Source organism: Protopterus annectens, chromosome 4.part1 (assembly GCF_019279795.1).
Source record: "Protopterus annectens isolate FY-2018-M chromosome 4.part1, PAN1.0, whole genome shotgun sequence".
Classification (NCBI taxonomy): Eukaryota; Metazoa; Chordata; order Ceratodontiformes; family Protopteridae; genus Protopterus; species Protopterus annectens.
Window position 1 is genome coordinate 146,003,182 of NC_056734.1, and position 22,138 is coordinate 146,025,319.

At 36.1% G+C, this 22,138-nt stretch overlaps 1 protein-coding gene across 1 annotated transcript in view; it reads left to right on the forward strand.

Annotated features, from left to right (window-relative positions):
• The window catches only part of LOC122801189 (collagen alpha-4(IV) chain-like), a 1,621,248-nt gene that overhangs the window by 1,323,140 nt on the left and 275,970 nt on the right, over positions 1-22,138 (forward strand). The window contains exon 36 of the mRNA XM_044070748.1: positions 15,026-15,100. Within this exon, the coding sequence (XP_043926683.1) occupies positions 15,026-15,100 (75 nt within the window). The remainder of the gene's footprint in view (positions 1-15,025; positions 15,101-22,138) is intronic.

A 22,138-nucleotide genomic window follows, 5' to 3' on the forward strand; every position in this document is an offset into this window, starting at 1 on the left:
GAGAGTTGAGTGCTTGTATCAGTTTAAGGCTTCCTAGTGCTTTACAGCAGGTTCTAGAGCAAGTGCTGGTCACAGGGGTTCAGATTTTAATGCTACTACTAAGAAACCAGCTAGTTCTAAGGGACAATTTGAAGAGCAGACTTTCTGGCACCTGGAATATTTTAACCGTAGCCCCGCGGTGCTGCGCGATGCAAAAAACATGCAAACACACGTGTTTTTAAGCCAGAAAGTTGAAAGGGCTAGAAATCAGCCCAAAATGGCTAATAAAATTACAATTTCAGAGCTGGAAACCACTCCTCTAGTGTTAGATAGGGAGTACAACACAGAAATAAAGTCCTGAAACCAGCAAAGCCTGGGAGCTGGACTATACTAGCTAGGAAAGGCAGGAAATGAGCAAACAAGATAGTATTTTTTTTTTTCTTTAAAACAGGCTAAACAATGCAATAATACAGTAAATAAACACAGAAAAGGCTAATGCACTTGAGTGTGTAGCCCTAAACAGTAAATGCAATTAAAACTCTACAAAATTAGCAATTTAAAATGTTTTAAATGAAGCAAGGCAAGTGCATAACTGAAAAACTATTTAAGAGACAGTAATACAGTAGAATAAGTAGCTAGTCTACATATACAGAAAAGTCTATATATACAGAAAAGCAGCTAAAACAACACTAAAACAATTCAGATGCAGTGCAACCTAGAGCAGTTGAGTTGTAGCAATATTAAGGCAAATACAGTTTTAATAAATGCACTAAAATATACTCTATATTTCCAAAATATTTGAGAAGCACGGTCAGAACACTAGGAGCTTGAAGCGATTTTTTTTTTAGAAAGGGAGAAAGGAGGAACAGAAGGAAAGAACCTAAGTGGGTTGGCTTTTTCAGATGCTCTCACTGTATTCGGTAGAATGAGCTAATAACACTAGACTGGGAGGAGTGACCAAGATCAAATTTAGAGTAGGGGAGGGCAACTGCAAGGCCAGCAGGTATAAAGACAAGATACCAATAGAGAGGGGGGGATCTCTCTAGTCAGAACACACTACAGAAATCACTTCAGGCAGAAAACACTACAGGCAGTGAGCCAATAACTATAAAATACAGTAATAAAGTATGCAGCAGACAATAAAAGTGCTATAAATATCTAGAATAACCAATAACTAGTAAAAATAAGCAAAAAACAGTCTACTTATTGTTATATATCACAGATCAGAGTTTCAGTCTGTGCTTCTTCTCCAATAGCTCTGTGTGGAATGGCAGAAAACACTCGTTAACTTCTTAAGTAACAGAAAGTTGAAATCTGAAACAACTTTAAAAAAATCTCAAAAGAACCAATGAGATGCTTTCTCCAAGCTGTAGACCTGGCAACCTCAACCAGCAATGACCACAAACACTACACTCTCACTGTAGTGGGGGATGGTTTTTGCTAACTAAGATGGCCTTGAAAATAAGCTGAGAACACAGCCTCTAACAAACAACTAGGCCCAGAAATACAGTCTTAAATATGGAAACTTTTCAGGCAGAAAACACTACAGGTAGTGAGCCAGTAGCTATAAAATGCAATAATAAAGTATGCAGCAGACAATAAAAGTGCTATAAATATCTAGAATAACCAATAACTAGTTTTTTTTTTTTTTGCATTGACATCAGGAGCAGATGTACTTTGTAATGGACTGTCAGGGATATAAAAACATACTCTTAGTTTTTGAAATTTTCTTTTCTAAGAGTCTGTGTTGCCACATAAAAGTGTCAAATACCTTTATCCTGTTCTTTTATCTAAAATTGTGATTATAATCTACTTTTCCATGTACATTTAAACTTCACCTTCGATACGTAAAGTAATAATAAACTATACAGTTAAAAACAACCCATAAACACCTCAGAATATTATTAAACATAAATGTATATGTAGCCACTTTGTGGACAGAAAGTATGTAATATTGTCACTGTGCCATCAATGGTAGCAGTGCACTGTGCATTTAATGAGAGTATGTATTCATGCAGATCAAGGCTACATTTTATTCTAAGGTACACGGTAGATAAAATGCTGGAGGACATCTATCAATTAGAGTTCACCATATTTCATAATTTAAAGGAGCATCTGAAAGAGAATATTCTAAGTGTAATAAGAACAAATCATAAAAATCACACATGTTCAGGAAAGAACAAACTTTTCTTCCAGCTTTAATTACTTGCATTGCAATGTAGTGCTATATCCAATACAAACCCCACCACTGGACTAATATAATGAGTTAACATCTATTGAAAACAGATGAAATCTGTCAAAATATATAACTGTTTTCCTATAACCTGCATTTTAATATTTTGACTTTCACTCATTTTACACATTTATTACATGCTAATGTAAGCTGTAACAAATCACTGTAATAATTATAACAGCATAAGTGATAGAGTGTATTTATTTGTTCATTCACTTGTTTGCCTAATGGATGTACTGATAGGTTAAGAAAAACTACAGGTTTTCACACATCAAAAGTGTATTCACTTGGTACCTCAGCAAAAGCTTCAACAAAGAATAAAAGCCAACACAGAAAATGCTAAAAATATTAAAAAAAAGAAATTGTCATCAATTAATATTTAAATAAAACGTCTAATTAAATGCATGATTCAGTCCTAATGGAAGTAAAGCATTAAACCTATGACTACAGATATTTTCCTTATAAATGAAAAACTTTTCATAGTACCCCCATATCTGACATTCAGATGAACACTTTTAAAACTGAAGCTTTAAAATCTTCTACCTTACTAACATGATGTTCAATAAAACATGCAAACAATTTTTGAATACGACTCTAACCCACTTTAATAGGAAATATGGCAAGAATCTTTTGACAATAAGAAATATAAAACTATATTGTATGGTTTTAATTTCCTGTAATCCTCAGTAATTTACTAGAAACTCAGGCATTTACTAGGGACATAGTAGAATATGAGGCAAAATCAGGGACATTCTGCAAAATCAGTGAAGGATGAGAGGCATGAATGATTTGTACCCCCCCCCCAAAAAAAAAGCACATTGAAACAGCGTAGCAAAATCAAAACTGGTTACAAAAAAAAAATAATAATTTTTAATAGTAAAGTACTTTTGTTTAATAAACCAGACTTTATCATAACTAAATGCATATTTTGCTGCATATATATGGAGAGAAACCAAATAACCATACGATTTTTTAAATGTCATAGAGAAGCAGTTAAACAAATGAGAAATAAAACACAAGGCATTAAATATAGATCTTAAATTGTTGCTAAAATCAAACAAGTGTTTAAGTCAGAGATATAAACATCAAAATTTAGCTGCATATAACTTTAATACATATGTATGTAGTCATTTAAGAGAATAAAATCAACCATACAGAATATTATATTTATAAAGTAGCAGAACGTATTCTAAGAACTACACCAATATGAGAAATGTGGAAACAGATTTTGCTAAAAGTGATGACTTCAAGTTGGGGCATAGAAAATAGGTAAGAGGGAGATGGGACTTGTTGCAGAAAATTTGCAAAGGAACATGGGTATTAGGAGAAAATAGCTACGGAAACGTAATAGAATTGGATGAAGCCAAGTGGAAGCTTGGAACTTTGCACGAAAGGTTAGACATGGTCTTCCCTAAGAGGAAATGATAGCAGAGTACAGGCAAAGAGAAAGGGATAGGGGAGTGCTAAGTGAAATGTTAGATGAAATACCAGCTGCGGTTGGGTTTTTAGTTGTCTAGAACAGAAGCTGATGTTTAAAAAGGGGGTCAGTATTTGGGTATATAAAATACTGCATGATAAAAATAATCAAATAGGAGAGGATAGAAAAGATTAGGAATCTGGTACAGAAAGGTAATATACAAAGCAGGAGCGGGATGGTACCTGCATGGTTCACAAGTGTGCAACAAACTCCAGAACATTTAGCAATTTTGCACAAAAGTGATTGTGTAAGTATTTATATCTGAAGCAGACAAGTGAAATTTTCCTCAGGTAGATAATCAGTTGCTGGAGGTGTGATGGGAAAGAGGAATAATTGGGAACATTTGGGAATTAAACAAGTTGGTAAATTTAAAATAAAAAAAACTTGTAGAGTACCTTGTCAGAAATGGTGAGGGAGAACAAATGACTAAGGAAATGATTATTTTAGGCTGGGATATAGGATATGAATTGCCTAGACATAGTAAGGTCTTGCTAAATGTTATGCTATTGACTGCCAAAAAAGCAATGACTAGAAAATGGAAATCAAAATCTAAATCAACTGTAACTGAAGTATTGCATTCTTAAAGGAGATAAAACAGCTGGAGGAGGGGAAATTTAGAAAAGTGAATGGGCAAATTACTTAGAAATAAAGAACATTTGTGGGAACAGTGCGTGCAGAATAAGGAGGAGTAAAATTTAAGGTACAGCAGGATTTTTACAATTTATGTAACGGTGGAGTGAATGATAATTGTTAAAAAAGAAAAAATATATATGTATAAATAATGCATGAAAATTATGAAAAGTGTATGGTATTTTTTTCTTTTCTTTAACTGTATGTGTGCTTATATTGTTGTTTAAATGCTGTGAATTTTAAAAAGGTGTTTTTAAAAAAAAGCAATGGGAAAGGCCTCAGCAGAATGACAGCAAGTATAAAATATACCCCTTCGCAGAATGACAGCAAGTAAGAAATATATCTCTTCGTAATATGTTGTTCTGCTAATATATCATCTGAATAACACTAAGGGACTCTGGCTAACAACGTTAGCAGATGACTGCAAACTGGGAGCCATTATTAAATCACCAAATAATGTGGATATTCTACAAAAGGGCCTTACAGAAACAGATGCTTGGTGCCAGAGCCATGTGCTCAAGCTCAATTCCAAGAAATGTATAGTTATCCCCTTTGGGAAAAAACATGTGCCCATGAATTATCACATATGTGGCAGTACATTAAACACTGAAAGTGTGATAAGAGACTTAGGGACACAGGTGGACAATGGTCTCACCTTCGATAACCACATCACCACTACAGTCAGAAAATCCTTCTCTGTGGCACACCTCATCACTAAAAAGCAGATGCCCTATGCTAGCCGCCTTAAAAAACTCCAGCTATACTTTGTCGCATATCGTCTACTCAGAGGCGATCTCTGCTTAACATACAAGGCCATGTCAAACCCAGAGCTGTTGGACATACTACACTTAAAGAAATCCCAATCCCTGAGAGACACACGCTCCAGTGATCCAAACCTTGTCATCATAATAAACAAAACATGCTGGAGGGATAGGTTCCTAACCTAGAGACTCCCCAGACTCTAGAATAGACTGCCCATAAATGTCAAGTAGAGCACCTCTTTGGCCCTCTTCAAAAGGAACATTGACAATTGGATGGGAGAAAGGAAATTCATCCCAGGAATCATGTCAGTTGCCCTGCTAGACAGGGGTCCAGGGAAGTAAATATTGTGGGAAGAAATAGCCAGAGAATTGCTATGGCTAGGCTTGTATAGGCCCTAGGGCTGATAGCCTAGTACCAACCTATGAACCTATGAAGAAAAAGGAAAACTAAGACTATTATTCCTAGAATAAGGCGAGTCTGTATGAAGTTAATAATGGCAGGAATAACAGCAGTGAACTTGATAATATTGATTTTTTTATAATCCTGCTCAAACATTGCTTTTAGTGTAATATGTTAACTCATTCTCATACTAAACTTTAAGTGTAGCAATTACAGTGCTGAGAAAGTACAGAAATCAAATCACTTTAATTTACTTTATTCTTTTGCTATTAGTTATGCAAGTCATGATGTGACATATTTAGTAAGGTAGGCCAAAATTTCCTTTCCCAAACATTGATTTCTCATGAAAGAAGATTTCAAATTGTTCCTGAGGCCATCTGAGAAATCTAATCTCTCTCAAATGTCCTGGTTTCCAGAAAATTTACTTCCAGTAACCAGATCCAGAACAACTTCAGCAGGGTCATGAAGGGAAGCATCTTTCTAAAACAGCTGAACCATGTACACTCCCTCTGTCTGTTAGCTACAGTACTTTGGTGTTGCCCATGTACACTCCCTCTGTCTGTTAGCTGCAGTACTTTGGTGTTGTCCATGTACACTCCCTCTGTCTGTTAGCTGCAGTACTTTGGTGTTGCCCATGTACACTCCCTCTGTCTGTTAGCTGCAGTACTTTGGTGTTGCCCATGTACACTCCCTCTGTCTGTTAGCTGCAGTACTTTGGTGTTGTCCATGTACACTCCCTCTCTCTGTTAGCTGCAGTACTTTGGTGCTGTCCCAGATCACTATGCTCCTCATTTTGTCATGAAGACTAAGTCTAACAACCTTACGGTGGAGCCTTATTTCTTGTACCTGTGCCCATGATTTCTTTCTTTCCATTACTAGGCCCTGCTTATGGCCATAGGTAAGAATAGCAGAGAATAACGCTTGATAAACCAATTGCTTTATCAGCAAGTTATCTCCTTCTTCAAAAAGACCTCTCATGATAGTCCAGAAGAAATCTAAAAGAATGTTATTCAGCTGTTTAGGTTCATGAATGTCAGCAAGTAGGGTAGAAACAGAGACGAATGTATGCCAGCATCAAGTGAATCAGTCTCCCCTGCATCTATGCCTTACTGCCCAGGTTGTCATTTTAGTGTTGGTTTGAAATTAATTTTTGCAGAAGCCCCTCCTTTCCCATTAGCAGACAAACATATGTCTAAGTGACAAGAATAATTTCGAATGACTAACCAAAGCAGTTAGTACAGAGTATTAAGGGTATGAGCTGTTAATGTACTGCTTTCTCTTGTCCAGGGTTTGATTCCCTTAGGCTCCATTTGCCTATTGTGTGACACTGAGCAGATCACAAAAACAATGAAATAGTATGATTTTTTTCCCCTTGAAAATGTACATTTCAGAAGAGAGTTGGAAATGATTGAGGTAGAAGATGTTACTGCATAGAAAGAGACGTTCTAAGCAACACATCTGAAATGCAGAAGAAAGATTCTTGATATACAATGCTGACCTTTTTATAGTAATGAAGTAAATCACGGCTGTGCTGCTTTGAATAGATTACCAGTTTTTTTTAATTGAAATAAGAATACATGTCAATATTCTTAACTTCTCTTTTGGCCTTATAGTTTTATGGTAGTCATTCTAACATAAATTGATAGCTAAAAATTTTATATTAAATGCAATCAGTTTCAGATAAGTAATCCTTTATTGATAATCTCCACTAGTAGACCTACATGGCCAAGTTGCTTTATATTCTTATTCTTTTTCTACTAGTTTGAAGTGCAAGTATATCAGGTTTTATATATATATATATATATATATATATATATATATATATATATATATATGGGTCTACTTCAGAAAATTCAAAATACTGAATGATGAAATTTGCCCCTACTCCACAGTTGTGCGATTTTGGAGTTGGTATATATAGTTAGCAGGGGGTATGGGAGGCAGCCCCCCCATGAGAGGTGCAGGGGGGGGTTGTCCCCAGCATCCAAAATGTATTCAGTATTTTGAATTTTCAGTCTTTTGGGATTCAGTCTTTTGGTTTTTCAGTCTTCTAAAGTAGACCCATCTGTAGTTTGATATATTTCTTTTATTAGACTGCCATGATGTCAGCATTCTTTAATATATCTGCACAATGTTCTTCAAAATGCTATCTATGTGTAGTCTCAAAAAACACATCCTATGTCATTGTTTAAAATGTGTAGATTTAATAAAGGTGTTTAATAAAAGAACAGCCATCCTAAAATGATTGCATGGTTCTATATAGAAAAACTCCTTTTATACTTCTTCATTAAAAACAGTTTCCAGTCAGATGCAAACAAACAAAAAAATATACCTTTTATACAATGGTAACTCCAACATAGCTTGTACAGCAGAATTGTGAAAATGATAATGCTGATAATTTGGAGCACAAATATTAAAATCTTGTTATCAGCCTAACACTTTTAGGGAATATATTTTTATACTTGACTGTGTTCTGTATTTTGATCCCAACATTCAATATAAAAATGTCTTTAGACCATCCCATCAAAGTATTGGCTGGCATTTCTTAAGTCCATCACAAAATGTAGTGATTATTAGCACTAATAACATTATTTTCCATTCTAAAAAGTCAGTGTGATTTTTCAGTAGGTGAAATCACATCCTGGGTGGTATTTGAACATTTTATTGTCAAATAGAATGAGGGTAATATAGCTTTATACGTGTGAGTTTGTCATAATGACATAATTTCCTAACTCATCAAACATATTCTTAGTGTTAACTGTGGCACTGCTGAAGTATGGGGTAAGGAAGTTATTGCCCACCCATCACCCACATTCACTGATCTCTTTTACATCTAGAAACAGAGTTACAATAGAGTGGGGGTGTAGTGGGCCCCCACCCTGCAAAACGACTTAACAAGTCTCTCATTTTTTTCAAGTAGCGTAGTGGTAGACAGAAACGTTACAATGATCTTGGAGTTGAAATAAACTGGTTTAAAACTATGGATCAGGTTTTAAGATGACCTATATAAACAGACTCTTAAGTTTGTTACAAATGTTAATAAATTGCTTTATTTGACAAATGCAGCCTTGCACGTTTTGTTGCTTTTCAGCATTTATTCCGCTGTCATACAACCTAAATGTGTTTCATCCATGTAATATAACAGAAATACTAACTAAATATTTTTGATTGGCATGCCCCAAAGTTAATAAGATAGGAACAAGCACGTAAGTGAAATGGGAGGATGGAAACTACTGCGAACAAATGATCCTACTTTATGTACTAAAATCCTACACATTGATGTTGATTAGGAAAAGTCGAGGAAGTAATTTTCATAGGACTTCCCAACTTTATGTGCTATAACTGACTTACAGTAAAAATTAAGTTTTATGAATAAAAAGTAACACTTTATGAAACAGCCTTTTAAATTCTATGAAGGTAATGAAGAGGTAAGCAGCTGTGTTTTATCTTCAGAAGTTAAAGGGATCGTGTAAAATGGTCATAAAGAGTATATGGATATTTTGAGAAAATATTTCAGTTATTGGGGTGCATCCATTGAAAACAAGGCAGATGATTTTCTCAATGGTTTGTATCATATCAGTCATAACCATAACAGCCGTGAGGTGTCCAAAGTGGCTTTGAATTAGCAGCAGAAAGGAAAATTCTGAAAAAGGAAGAGTTCATACTTTTCATGTGACAGAAAGGGTGTGATAAACAATGCAGGCATCCCTGGAGCTGCAGTATGAGGAGCAAGAGAAGCCAAGATGAAATACAATACTAAAATAAGACATTCTTACAAACGTGGAAACATTATCTTGTAATAAACACAACTGATTGTGCTACTGCATTATTAGCATGCATTTTGGCCGTTAAACTATATACCTTGGGCAAGTGGAAGTTCTTTTGTCCAGCTAAAGAACAAAAACAGATGGCAAAGTGGACTGTTAAGATGCACTGGTCTCAGCAGAGCCCTCTCTCAAAAAGGCTTTGTAACTGCCTTCACTGTATCTTGTATGCAAAAATATATTTTTATAGCTAAAATACTTTTACTAAAGGGATAAGTAAGAAGTCACTTCTTGTTCTGCTTAACTGTCGGTCAGCTGGAACACATAAGGGGTATGTAATTTGGTTGTTGCTGTCTGACTGTAAAGTTAATATATATATTATATCGATGACATTACAGCAAATTGATAATTTTTAAAGAGATAAATAAAATGTCCATTTTAAGTCCTTACATGTGAAGCTGCCCCTTCCATAAAAATGAAAGTAAAGGATTATCAGGTAACTTCGGCAGTACTGAGCAACTGTTCAAATGGGAAACAGACCAAGCACAGATAGTTATGTTTTGAAATAAGGGAGAACCAGTTATGTGATGACTATAGGAGACTTTCAGTTTTCTGACATGGAGAATTTCTACTTCTTCAGTTGTCCTGTACAAGTCTCTTTTCTTTCTGTAAGCAGAGACACAGCTTATGTGCTTTTGCGTGGAAATCAGTGGATTGGAAATCATAGATTCAGTATAATAATCATTCTTATAATCCATAACTTATATTCTAAAACATTCTGCCTTTCTAAACATTGGTTACTTCCCTTAAAGTGCTTTAAATGTTTTTTCCTCACTTTCAGTTTTCTCCTTGAAAATACATGTATTATATTCCAAGCATCTATCTTCATATAGCTACTTGAACAGACATTACAGTATTTAATTTGCCGTCTTCCAGATAGCCTTCACCTTTCATATATCTGCAAAAGTGGGTAATGTAAAACCACACAGAGGACTCCACATGGAGAGCTCCTCCTCTAAATGTTCAGGGACAGAATAATTTGTTTTCTATTGCTAACATTGCTCCTTTTGCATTCCAACAGCTAGGTGTCACTTTCTGCAGTCTTCTCTTATTCATTTCCCACCTTTAATCCAACTGGCACACTACTCCATTATCTCTCTCCTGTTGAATCTCACAGCTACTATCATACTCCATAAAATATACATTGTTTTTCAATAATTAGATTAAGTGTAACCTGTTGCTACATTTGTCTGCAGGCACTTTGCATGGTGCTTCCTATTGTAAAAGGTTGTAGATCCTTTTGTTGTCCTCAAGCAAATGTAAACAAATGCATTTATTTTTGTTTTTGTCTCACTGTCACCTATTAATAATTATTTAAAAAATCCAGTCCAAATAAACAACTGTGTGGTACCTCTGAAATAAATATTTTTCTTCTTAGTAAAAATCATTTGGTGTTGATTGTATGCCATGAGGGACTACTTTGTGTCCCAATCCAGGTTTGACTCATGTCTCTTTTAATCTCTTTATTTGTGGACAATTTCAAATTATTTACTTTACTGCATGGTCCTTTGGTATATATGAATGAAGCTTTGGCTGAGACCCAGATGACCAGTGTTGATTAATGGCATGGGCATCTGAGGGACTGGGTGTTGGGAGGATGAACTTGGGTGTCTGACATAATCTTACTCATCCATAAGAGACTGGTGATACCTAAAAGTGGCTAGGTGAGCCAACTACCTGCAGTGGCCGTATTGGCTCATGCTGTATCAGGCAAGAACTTCTCTGCTGAGTCAGGGAATAGGAGTTTTGTGTATTATTATACACTCCTACTTCCTCAAAACAGGCAGCCATTGCAAGTTTGCAGGCAACTTAGGGGTAGTTTCATCAGAGAACTAGCAACCTTACATCCTCCCTACCACCTGACACTCACTTCAAGGAGAATGGATAGGCCAGTATGCTTCCTGGCAGAAACAGTTGGGTAATAAGGCTCTTATTAAACCAAGAGATGCCCAGCTCCTACACCTGGATAGAATTTGGAGCAGGTAGTGGAGCAATTAGGCAGCATCACTCAAAGGTGGGGGTGGGATCTAAAAATATTTGCTAAAACCTAGACTGGCTGTAACTACAAATTCTACCTGATGTACAACTAAGATCAGCCAGTCAAAGAAATATATTTGATTTGTATGACATTTCTTGTAGAAAATCTTAGAATCTTTACGTCCTGTACATTACTGGAGTCTAGCTGCACAATATTTTTCCAGTGAAGCAATTCAGTCATTTTCCTTGACTACAAGAGTTGAATTATTTTTTTAATTGCCATAGTTTGCTTTCTTTGCACTGTTGTCATATTTGATGCTCAGACAACATCTAATCTAAAAATTTAATCTTGGCAAATCGGATATGTTAAAGAACTTGAGAAGACAGGGTACTACTTACTGTTGCTTGTGTCATAATTTGAAGAGAACCAGCTGTTTCAAATATATTGCTGCCTCTGGTTTAGTTCCTTCTGTGAATGAATGGAGTATCTGTGCCCTCTGTTGTTTTTAGTGTGAAAAAAATATATATATATATATATATATATATATATATATATATATATATATGTGTGTGTGTGCATCTTTGTGTGTGTGTGTGTGTGTGTGTGTGTGTGTGTGTGTGTGTGTGTGTGTGTGTGTGTGTGTGTGTGTGTGTGTGTGGCTACACACACACACACTCACACTTTTTAGTGAAATCAGATATTCATTTCAATCCCTTTTCATATTCTGAGCTCAATATTATTTGAAGTCCTCACAATAATTACTTCCTTGCTCCCTTACTCATGCCATTATGAATTCAACTGTGAACAGAATCCACAGCTTCCCTGGTTACTATCACATGTACTTTCTTGAGATAATCTCATCCAACAAGATACATTCTTGTTCAAGTTTGCAAAAAAGTGTAAGCTTTATTAAAACAGATGCTAAAACGAGCTAAGATTCATCAGCCATATGAAACCTCATTCTTTTCTTCCGTAATGGCACTTACGGACAATAAAACAGCAATCTGTCCTGTACTTGTTTGTGATAGTACTGCAAGGATCAATGATTTTTTGTATGTAATTCAGTACTGTATCACACATATTTTATCAACATTGCACATCATGATACTGAAAATACATAAACAGACATGCACATAAACACACACACAGCCAGATCATGGTCAAATGTGGTCCTAGGCAGGGTAATGGATTGGGGCCCCCCATTACACAGCCACCTCACCTCCCCATACACAGCTTCCCCTCCCCACAGCCATTCCAGTGTCCCATTACTTGGCTATTTCTCCCCATTTACCATAAACTCTGTTCGCACCTCTCAGTGTGCATACTGCTTTTTGCTTTACTGCCACAATGATTGCAGATATTTGGAATTAGTTTTAAACTTTTATTTCAAATTTTATAGCTAAACACTGACAGATGTTTTCTAAACAAAGCAATACAGTCTCACAATGAAAACAGACTTAGCATTAAAACTTTTCTGCCCTTGAAACTCACTTTCATTGAAATGACATTGAAATCCACGTTCAAAGAAAATGCATCTAGCCAGTGGCAGATAAAGTTTACCTTTGGACTGTTTTCAAATCATAGGCCTCTTGCACACATTTAGGACCATGCAAACATGCATGAGTCCTTTGATTCACCTTCTTGATTGTATTAAATTATATTCCTTATATAATGCAGCACCACTTGAAGCAATGAGACAAAATGTATGAACCAATAATGACAAAACTACCCAATTCAGAATATTTCTTTTTTTCCATTTCAGAATATTTCAGCCATAAAAAGTCACACGGGCTTCTGTCACTGTAATCCACCAATAGAAGTCAATATGCACAATCTCTGTAGAAGTAAAAGTCATCCGAATAATTTCACATTAAAGAGATCTGTAACTAATAAAGAGGTTGCTGCTAACAAACAAATTTATACTTCAATGTTTCATCTACAAATTCAGTGTCTGCTGTCCTGGAAGAATAAATTTCCTATGTTACATTAAAAAAATGTTAAGCTAGTAATACTGCACTAGGGAATGGATGGGAAACTGATAACAGGTTCATACTTCCTATGTATCCCATGCAAAGGAGGCCATACTCAAGACTGCAGCACCTCACTCCCTTTAAAGTACAACATGGTGTCAGCAATCCATCTTCATGCTGTGGGAGTAGAACTCATAGCCTTCTGCATCAAAAATCAAGCATATTATCTGATGTGCTACTAACAACACTTTTCAGTTCTGTAGCACAACAGTGTTACCATTTGCTAAACAAAACAGTTTCATATTGTAAACAGACTTTACATTAGCACCAGTAAACTTTTCTTTCCTTGAAACTCACAATCCCTTGAAAATGCATTTGAAACTCAATTCCGTGAAAATGCACTTGAAAATTTCATTTTTTTTTTTTTTTTTTAGTAGCTTGGTAGTTGACATAGAGAATTCAGGCTCTTGGTTCCTGTAACTAAAGTACAGGGTTTGAGCCTGAGAAAATGGATGCTACCACCTACTGTCTCTAACTAGGGCATTAGACACACACACATACACACACACCATAACCGGCCTTAGGCATAGGCCAACTAGGTGGCTGCCTAGGGCGCCGCTCTAGCAGGAGCTGTTTATTTGGTGTAGGTAGACCAGGATGGGGGCACCGGGTGGTGTGGTGGGGGCACCATGGAGCCCTTTTGCCTAGGGCACCAGTTGACTTAAGGCCGCTCCTCACCCACACACACACACACACACACACACACACACACACACACACACACACACACACACACACACACACACACACCTCTACTTGTCCATCCATGGTACACAGCACAAGAATGTCTTCTTGTATTCAAATTCCACTCCTGCTGAACATGGAAAGGAAGATTTAAATAACAGGTCTATGTGATGTTCACGCACAGAAGCAACAGGTGTGTGCAACCAGATACAAGAGGCATTCTTAAAGAAGAACACACATATAAAATGTATTTTTTTTAATTAAAAAATAATCCCCATGCCAACAGGGAGCTCCTTCCCAGCAATGTGAATCCTAGGAAACTGCCTTGGTCACCTAATGCTAAATCCAGCTCCACACGCGCAGACACACACACACACACACACACACACACACACACACACACACACACACACACACACACACACACACACTTGCCTAGTGCTAAATCCAGCTCTACATACACACACACACACACACACTCACACACACACACACACACACACACACACACTCACACACACAAACACACACAAACAACCCACATGCTGTCAACCAGGGAATGCAAAATTAGGAATTGAGCACCTCCAAATCCCTTGTGGTTATTAATATTGTCTCAGAAGTCCAATATTCATTTTTTTCTGACCTCATTCAGGTACTTTTATTAAGCTTTGTTACAGTAGATGTTTTGTGTCCTTTGTTACAGAGCTTCTGAAGTAATTACCCTTCAGCTGTGTACTTGCACACATAAGAGGTTAAACCTGTCCCATTGATGTTGAGGACATTGAAACAAATGAACAATGTTGCAGTATTTATACACAGCATGCACATTTCAAAGCAGTGTTTGTAAGCAAATTTTGCTTTACTCCAGTCTTGATTAAAATGTTCTCACAATGCTTCCTTTTTGTGGGTAAGAGTCCATGGCATAGATCTTTAGCAGGCAGGCAATTAAATTTGATATGCAGTGTCCAGTAATCATATATTTATACAGTGAGATCAAATTTAAATTATTTGATTTGTTTTCTTTTACAGGTGACCCTGGTGATTCTAGGGGAAGGCCTGGAGATCCTGGACTCAAAGGACAACAAGGCAATCCTGGATATTCTGGTAAACTAAATACATTTCAAGAAAATAAGGCATTACTTTGTGGAAACTGCACACCTTTGGGACACCTTTTCCCTACTAGAGATTGCATATTTTTGGAATTTTGTTTTTAAGAATTAGGTAGCACTAAAAACAGTTTTAAAAAAAGCCTCTTTGCTTTTTCCCTGCAGAACCCAGGCTAATATTATAAAAGCTTTGCAAGGACTATTCAACAGGGGCTCCTGGACCCTTCTTCTTTCACCTCTCAAATGTAGTAAGCTAGGTTTATCTACTCATATAGCTAAGGCTACTGCTACAGTGATCAATATGATGAACATAGTACAGTTGAGTAATGCACTGCTGCAGTGGCCATTCCCCCCCCCCACACCCCTTGTTTTTTGCTGTGTTTTTTATGCCAGGGTGTAGACATTTAATTTTGTTATTTGTAATATTGTCCTTTCAGGGCTCAGCCTCCGACTCTGTGTTGGCAGGAAAGCTGTGAAGGGCTTGGTGCCCAAACTTGTCTTTTAGTCAGCTTGAGCTGCCTAACATTTTGTGCACATCAAAAGTGCCATGCAGCTTTGGAAGCTGACTGGCTTTTATATCTTATGCAGGATAAAATCTATATAACTAAGACTACTGCAGCAGTGATCATTCAAGCATCTACACACTTTTTTGCAGGGAAAAGTTCCTTTACCTCCCATGTGGGGGGCTTTACCCTGTAATTCAGCAGTTAAATAATAATAAAGAAAACTGCAAAATAACTCTGAATCATTACAATGCTGCAGCATAAACATTACCAGCAATGACCGTCTATTGCAGACCATATTTAGTGAGATAAAGCTTGTTTAGTTGCGACTAATCATTTGTAGCCTCATCCATGTGACACTTTATCTAATAATAGGAATGTCATTATGTGAGTACTAGTGCTATTGGAACGTAGCAGTAAGTCAAGGTAGGATATCCACTATTGAATTATATGAAGTCTCCAGCAAGAGCTAAGAAAAATAATCAAAGTTAAATAAAGACATGACTATGGGAGGGTGGCCTAATGGTTAAGGTGTTTGCCTTACAAACACAAGGTTCAGGGTTTGAGTCTCACAAGGGATAATTGGCTAGGCTTAAAATGGCCCACATGGCTAGTTAGGTTAGTACTAATCTATGACCCTCTATGACCCTATATCTTGGACTGACCTACTAGCATTCTCTCTTCTCTTAATTTTCTGGTAGTACCTTTACATTCAGTGTTGTAATATGACTGGCATTAGAAAAGACCAGCCTCAAAAATGCTGTGTCAACAGGCCACACTGCAACGTCAGCTGATGTTAAAAGTGGTATCAACTGGTTCAGCAATCCAGAAACAGTCACATGAAAATGTAAATGTCTCAAATTTCCTTATTCCAAATGAAAATCCTTCTTATAAAGAAAAAAATTCCAAACTGAAGTATGGAATAAATCCTCCAATGTCATGTTTTTATTGAAACAAGGCTGTCATAAAAGCAGAGTAACAAGGACAAAGCAGCTGACAAAGTCTCAATACACAAGATTGACCGAGGTGAGTTCATTCAAGTATTGGTTTTCTACTTGATCCTCGAGAGGTTGAGCCAAACAAAACTTTACAATCTTGGTCTGCGTATCCAGCCAAGCCAGGGGAGAATTGCAGAACTTTTTTATTTATAACAGCCAAAGAGCATAAAAGCTGAATATCTTCAAAAGAAGATTGACAAGATTGACCAAATTGTGATTAAGCAGTGATGATCCACTCTTCCAAGAAGCCACAATAAGATCCTTAAGAGACTTTTCAAACAGCTATGAAGACAACAAATTTAATTCCTAATGTAACATATTTGGTACAGAGCTAGATGTCTGCAATCATAGTTTATTTGCAAGAACTACTGAACAAAATGTCCCACTACCCTCTGTTCACTAGTATGCAACCATGATGGGAAAAAAACAACATCTTGACCTAAAGATAATTAAGTAGCTTTAATCATGAAAGAAAATCTATCTGATCATGAAGAACTTCACAGCCCTTCTAAAGTCAGAACTAGTTTGGTCCCGTTCTTTTGGAAACCAAGCATAGTTTTCAATGTTTTTGATGAATCCATAAAAGATAGAAGCAGCAATAGTGAACTTAAAGTATTATGGCTACATTATAAAGCAGTGTTAAATCAGCACAATGAACAATCTCCAGCAGTTGATCACAGCTGTAAAAAAACAAATGCAGTAGATAGTATCAACAGGGAATATTGCAGCCATTATACATAATTGCTAGAACCATTAAAGGTACAGCAATCCTATGTGACATTTAAAGCTGAAAAGAAAAGCAAACAAAAATGGAGTCCAGACAAACAACTAAAAACCTCAAACAGTCCGACTGAGATTGGTAGTCAGTCCTACAAATTACTGGAAGCCAGTCCTGCAAATTATTTGTAGTTTTCTATTTTGCTATACATCTCAGATACTTGAAGGTTAGGGTCTCACCAGACCTCGAGACACTGAATACAAAGAAGTAAAAATAATAGCATATTTGATCAGCATATTAGTCATTAGGAACGTAGATGTCTCTCACTGAGCAAAAGCTTTCACTAGTAAACTTTTGCTTAATCCAAAGTTGCTGTCCCTCACTCCCCAGTGTTAACCAATGTTCTCAGCAGCAGATCTCAACTCAATAACTCAGGAATTCTATATTCTGCTGCATCTCAGACATTGTATTGCTACAATTTACAGAAAAAAAGGTGGATATGGTATTCGTTTTCTCCATTTAAACCTATATTTCATTGCTTATCCCTTTTTAATTGCCAGTGACTTTTGGGCTTCTAATACCTTGATGGGAATGGACCCCATTCCTAAGTCAAGTATGATTAAAGTTCATTAAATTAGTATTGTTTCAGTCTTTGATGTCAGCCAGAAGTGCTGTTCTCAGGACTTGCACTGTGCCCAATAATGACTCTTTCTGTAATTCATATGGAGTTCCATGCATCGGTAATATATCTAAGTACCAACTGTAAGTTATTTTTTATTAGACCTGTTGCTCCTACTACTACTATTGGAACTGTCTGGGCACCCTTCTTCCACGCTGCTCTTGTTTCTGCCTGCAAATCCTGGTATTTTATGAATTTGTGTCTCTGTACTTAAGACACTGTAGTCACTGGGCATAGCAACTTCAATGATCAATACTACTTTTGTCTTCTTTTCATGGACTAATATATCTGGTTTTCTCACATCTATTTTTTGAACTATTGGTAATGAGTGATTCCATGTGATATAGTCTTCATCATATTCTGTAATGCTTTGTGGCTCATGTTTCCAATGTTTTTCAGCTACTTCAGTATTATAATGTTTGTACAATCCCCAATGCAACAGTCTTGCAACATTATTATACCTTTCAGTATACAGTCCTTCTGCCTTTAGTATATCATAACCAACAAGATGTGCAACTGTTTCCAATTCTGTTTTACAAAACCTACAGTTGTCTGTTTCTCCCACATGTTCAATGGACTTTGTAAACCAGCATGCACATAGTCCGCTGTCTTCCGCTGCCAATATTAATCCTTTGTCTTTTGGTTTAAATTTACCTCTTCTTAACCATTTCTGCATTTGATCCTGATCGACACTAGGTTGTTCCAAGAATGTTTTGTACTTGCAACTAAATTTATGCATTTTCCACATTTCTTGCATTCTTATTTGATCCTTCAACTTATATTCTCTCTTTTGCTTTTTGGTACATTCAGTTACTGCCTGATCTTTAGCTATTTCTGGTTTGATCTCAAATCCCGCTTGACACCGATATGCTTCCGCTAAACAAAGCAGGGAAGTTATCTTAGACTTATTCTCCTCATGTTTTAAAACTTTCACAATGTTTGGGTCTTATGAGGTCAGCAGATATGTATGCAGTCCTACGATTGCAGATCTAAAAATGTAATCAATTTCAAGGAGGACCATACCTCCTACAGAATGTCTATAGCCTTGGTATACACTGATTTTTATAAATCACTTGATAAGTATGAAGCATCCTTCTTATTTTTCTGTCCAGCTGATCTAACACGTTTTGGTGCCAGTTAATCACTCCAAAACTGTAAGTTAGGACAGGAACAGCAAACTGGTTTATCTCTTGGAATTTGTTCCTCATTGTCAGTGCTGTTTTCAGTAATAATTTCAGTCTTCTAACATATTCCTTACTAAGTTTTATTCACATTTCTTCCAGTTTTATTGCTGATCTTTCATCAATTCCCAAATATTTATACACTCCCTCTTGCTCAAGTTCTATTATATCACATTCCTGTCCCAAATGTTTTCTTGGTGCCGCACTTTTCCTGCTTTAAAAGTTGCCTTTACACATTTAACAAGACCAAATGACATTCTTATATCATCTGAAAAAGTTTTGACCACTTGCAGTTCTGCTTTCATGTGCTCATCTGATGAACTATACAGTTTTAAATCATCCACAAAAAGAAGATGAGAAGTCTTTATACCTTGAAGTTTTCTGGAAGCTAAATTGTAGCCATGACCTAATCTATTAAGTAGACAGCTTAATGTGTTAAGGGCAAGACAAAATAGCAGCCATGACAAACAGTCACCCTGGAATATCCCCCTTTGAATTTCTGTCCCTGGAATAATAATTTGTCCTTTATCATGGCTTAACTGCAAAGTGGTTTGCCAATATTTCATGGTCGCTGTAATTTCATTGATCAGTGTAGGTGCATCTTATACATTTTTAAGCACTCTTTTATCTACGAATGTGGGATACTGTCAAATGCTTTTTTGTCCTTTAAACATGCCACACTGAGATTCTTCCCTCTTTTTACAGTTCTACATTATGACTTTATTTAACAACAAATTATCCTTTTTCCATATGACTTTCTTTTGTCACCCTTTTCTTCTATTGCCATGATTGAGTTTTCCTCTTAATGACTATAAACTTTGTCAGCATAAATTTCAGTGTATAGCTTATATGTTATTGGAAGGCAAGTTGTTAGTCTATAGTTTTTAAGATAGACTGCAGGTTCACTCTTAGGTAGGTGCATTGTTTTTCATGTTGTTAACCAGGCTGGAGCCTGTTCAGGGTACGCATGTAAATAGTTCCTACTCAGGGCTAAATCTTCATGTACGAGATGTTAATACTTTTAACTAGAAGTTACGTACTGCATCTGGGCCTGGGCTTTTTCAATTAGCAGCTTTTCTTAACTTTTTTTTCAAGGTCTCAGGCCATTACTTCATTCCATTTCATATCCTGTACATTTGAACTTCTTATTCTTTCTTTTACTTCTTCTATCCTTTCAGCATTTTTGTTATGTTCCAAGGATCTTCATCAATATTTCTCCAAAATACATCTATTTCTTCTTTTTTAGTAGTTTTTCAATTCCTTTTGCCTTTGTTTCCTAATTCTCTATAAAACATTTTGGGGTTTTCTATAAATTTCTCATTTTCTACATTTCCTTTATATTTATATCATCTAGGTTTTTCTGCCTGTGCTGATATTTTTAGTTTATTATTTGCGATGGTGAATGATAGATCCTAATCTGCTCTAATAGTGTGCATTGCTTTTGTCTTATCTATCGTTTGTTGATCTCTTCACTCTTCTAACAGTGACACCTGTTGTCTTAATCACGTTATAGTTTTCCTTTTTGGTACTGGCATTTGATTTCTCCCATTCCTTTCCTTTACTGCCCTGTGTTTTTGTGGTAAGACTTTATCTGTTATTAATTTAGCTACACAATAATATATCCTATTTACTTCTGTTATACTGCATGATTTCTATGAATGGTTCTAATTACTGTGTTTATTTGTTTTATCAAACTTCTGATTTTTGGGTTTTTATTGAATTTCTGTAGTCTATTTCTTTCATTGATCTTAATATGTCTGTCCATCTCTATTACGTCAAGCAACTCTTCTCTTAGATCATTTTCTTCTAAAGTGAGGGCACATTCTATGTTCTCAGTTTCCAGCAAGCATTCTACAGAAAGTTCCAGATGATTTCTTGTGCCACATTCTCTGCAGTGTCATCCTGTGTCATCCATTGCTCTTTCATATGGGAACTTGCTGGCCTATCACTCCACAACACTAACTGCGTCAAGAGTTGCCACAGTTTCCTGTTCCTCTCTTTGCAGTGCAATTCCAAGTAGACTCTTCTACTGGTTTCCTGTGGAAGGCTCCAAAGTATCTTCATATGGCAACTGATCAGATGTTTCCTGCTCCACTGGTTTCTCCTTAATTTGGGAATCCATTGCTCTATCCTGTTTATGATGTTATCAGAGTTAGATTTTCTACACTAAATCCTTCACTTCACAGGTAATCCATAACCACAGTTTGTATTTCTTTAAATTCTCCATTACTAAACCTGTTTTCTATTTTTCCTCTATGTTTTCTTATTTTTTGTATTGTAAAATTTTCCATATCCAGATGCCTTTGCCTGTATTTCTCTTTGAATATCTTTGGTGCTGCTCTTTTTATATTGATTAATCTTGCTTTCTCCTTTGGATAAATATTACACCATATTAAATCTCTTTTTCTTTCCCATGTCCTATTTCTTCTTCAGATGTTTCCCACTCCACCTGTTCCTCCTTACTTGAGAGACTCATTGGTGCATCATGCTGTGATATAACCTGTGTTAGACTTTCTACACTAAATCCTTCACTTGTCATGTATTCTATAACTTCAGCTTCTATTTTTTAACTTCTACATTGCTAATCTTCTGTTTTACATTCCCTCTTTGTGATGTTATTTTCTGTATAGTGAAATTTTCCATATCTGGATGCCTTTACCTATATTTCTCTTCAAATATCTTTGGGGCTACTTTTTGTATTGATTAATGTGGCTTTCTCCTTTGCATAAATATTAGATCAGATCTCTCTTTCCATTCCATGTCCATATTTCTTTTTTATACCTTTCAAAAATGTTTAGAGTTTGTTCTTTATATTTCCATACTTCCTCATTCACTTCCTTTTCCAAACTGCTCATGGTTTCTTGGTCTATATAACGTTTTTCATAAATCTGTTATATTAATGAACACAAAATATTATTTGAAGCTTCTGACAGTTTTTTTTTTTTTGTGCAAGTACT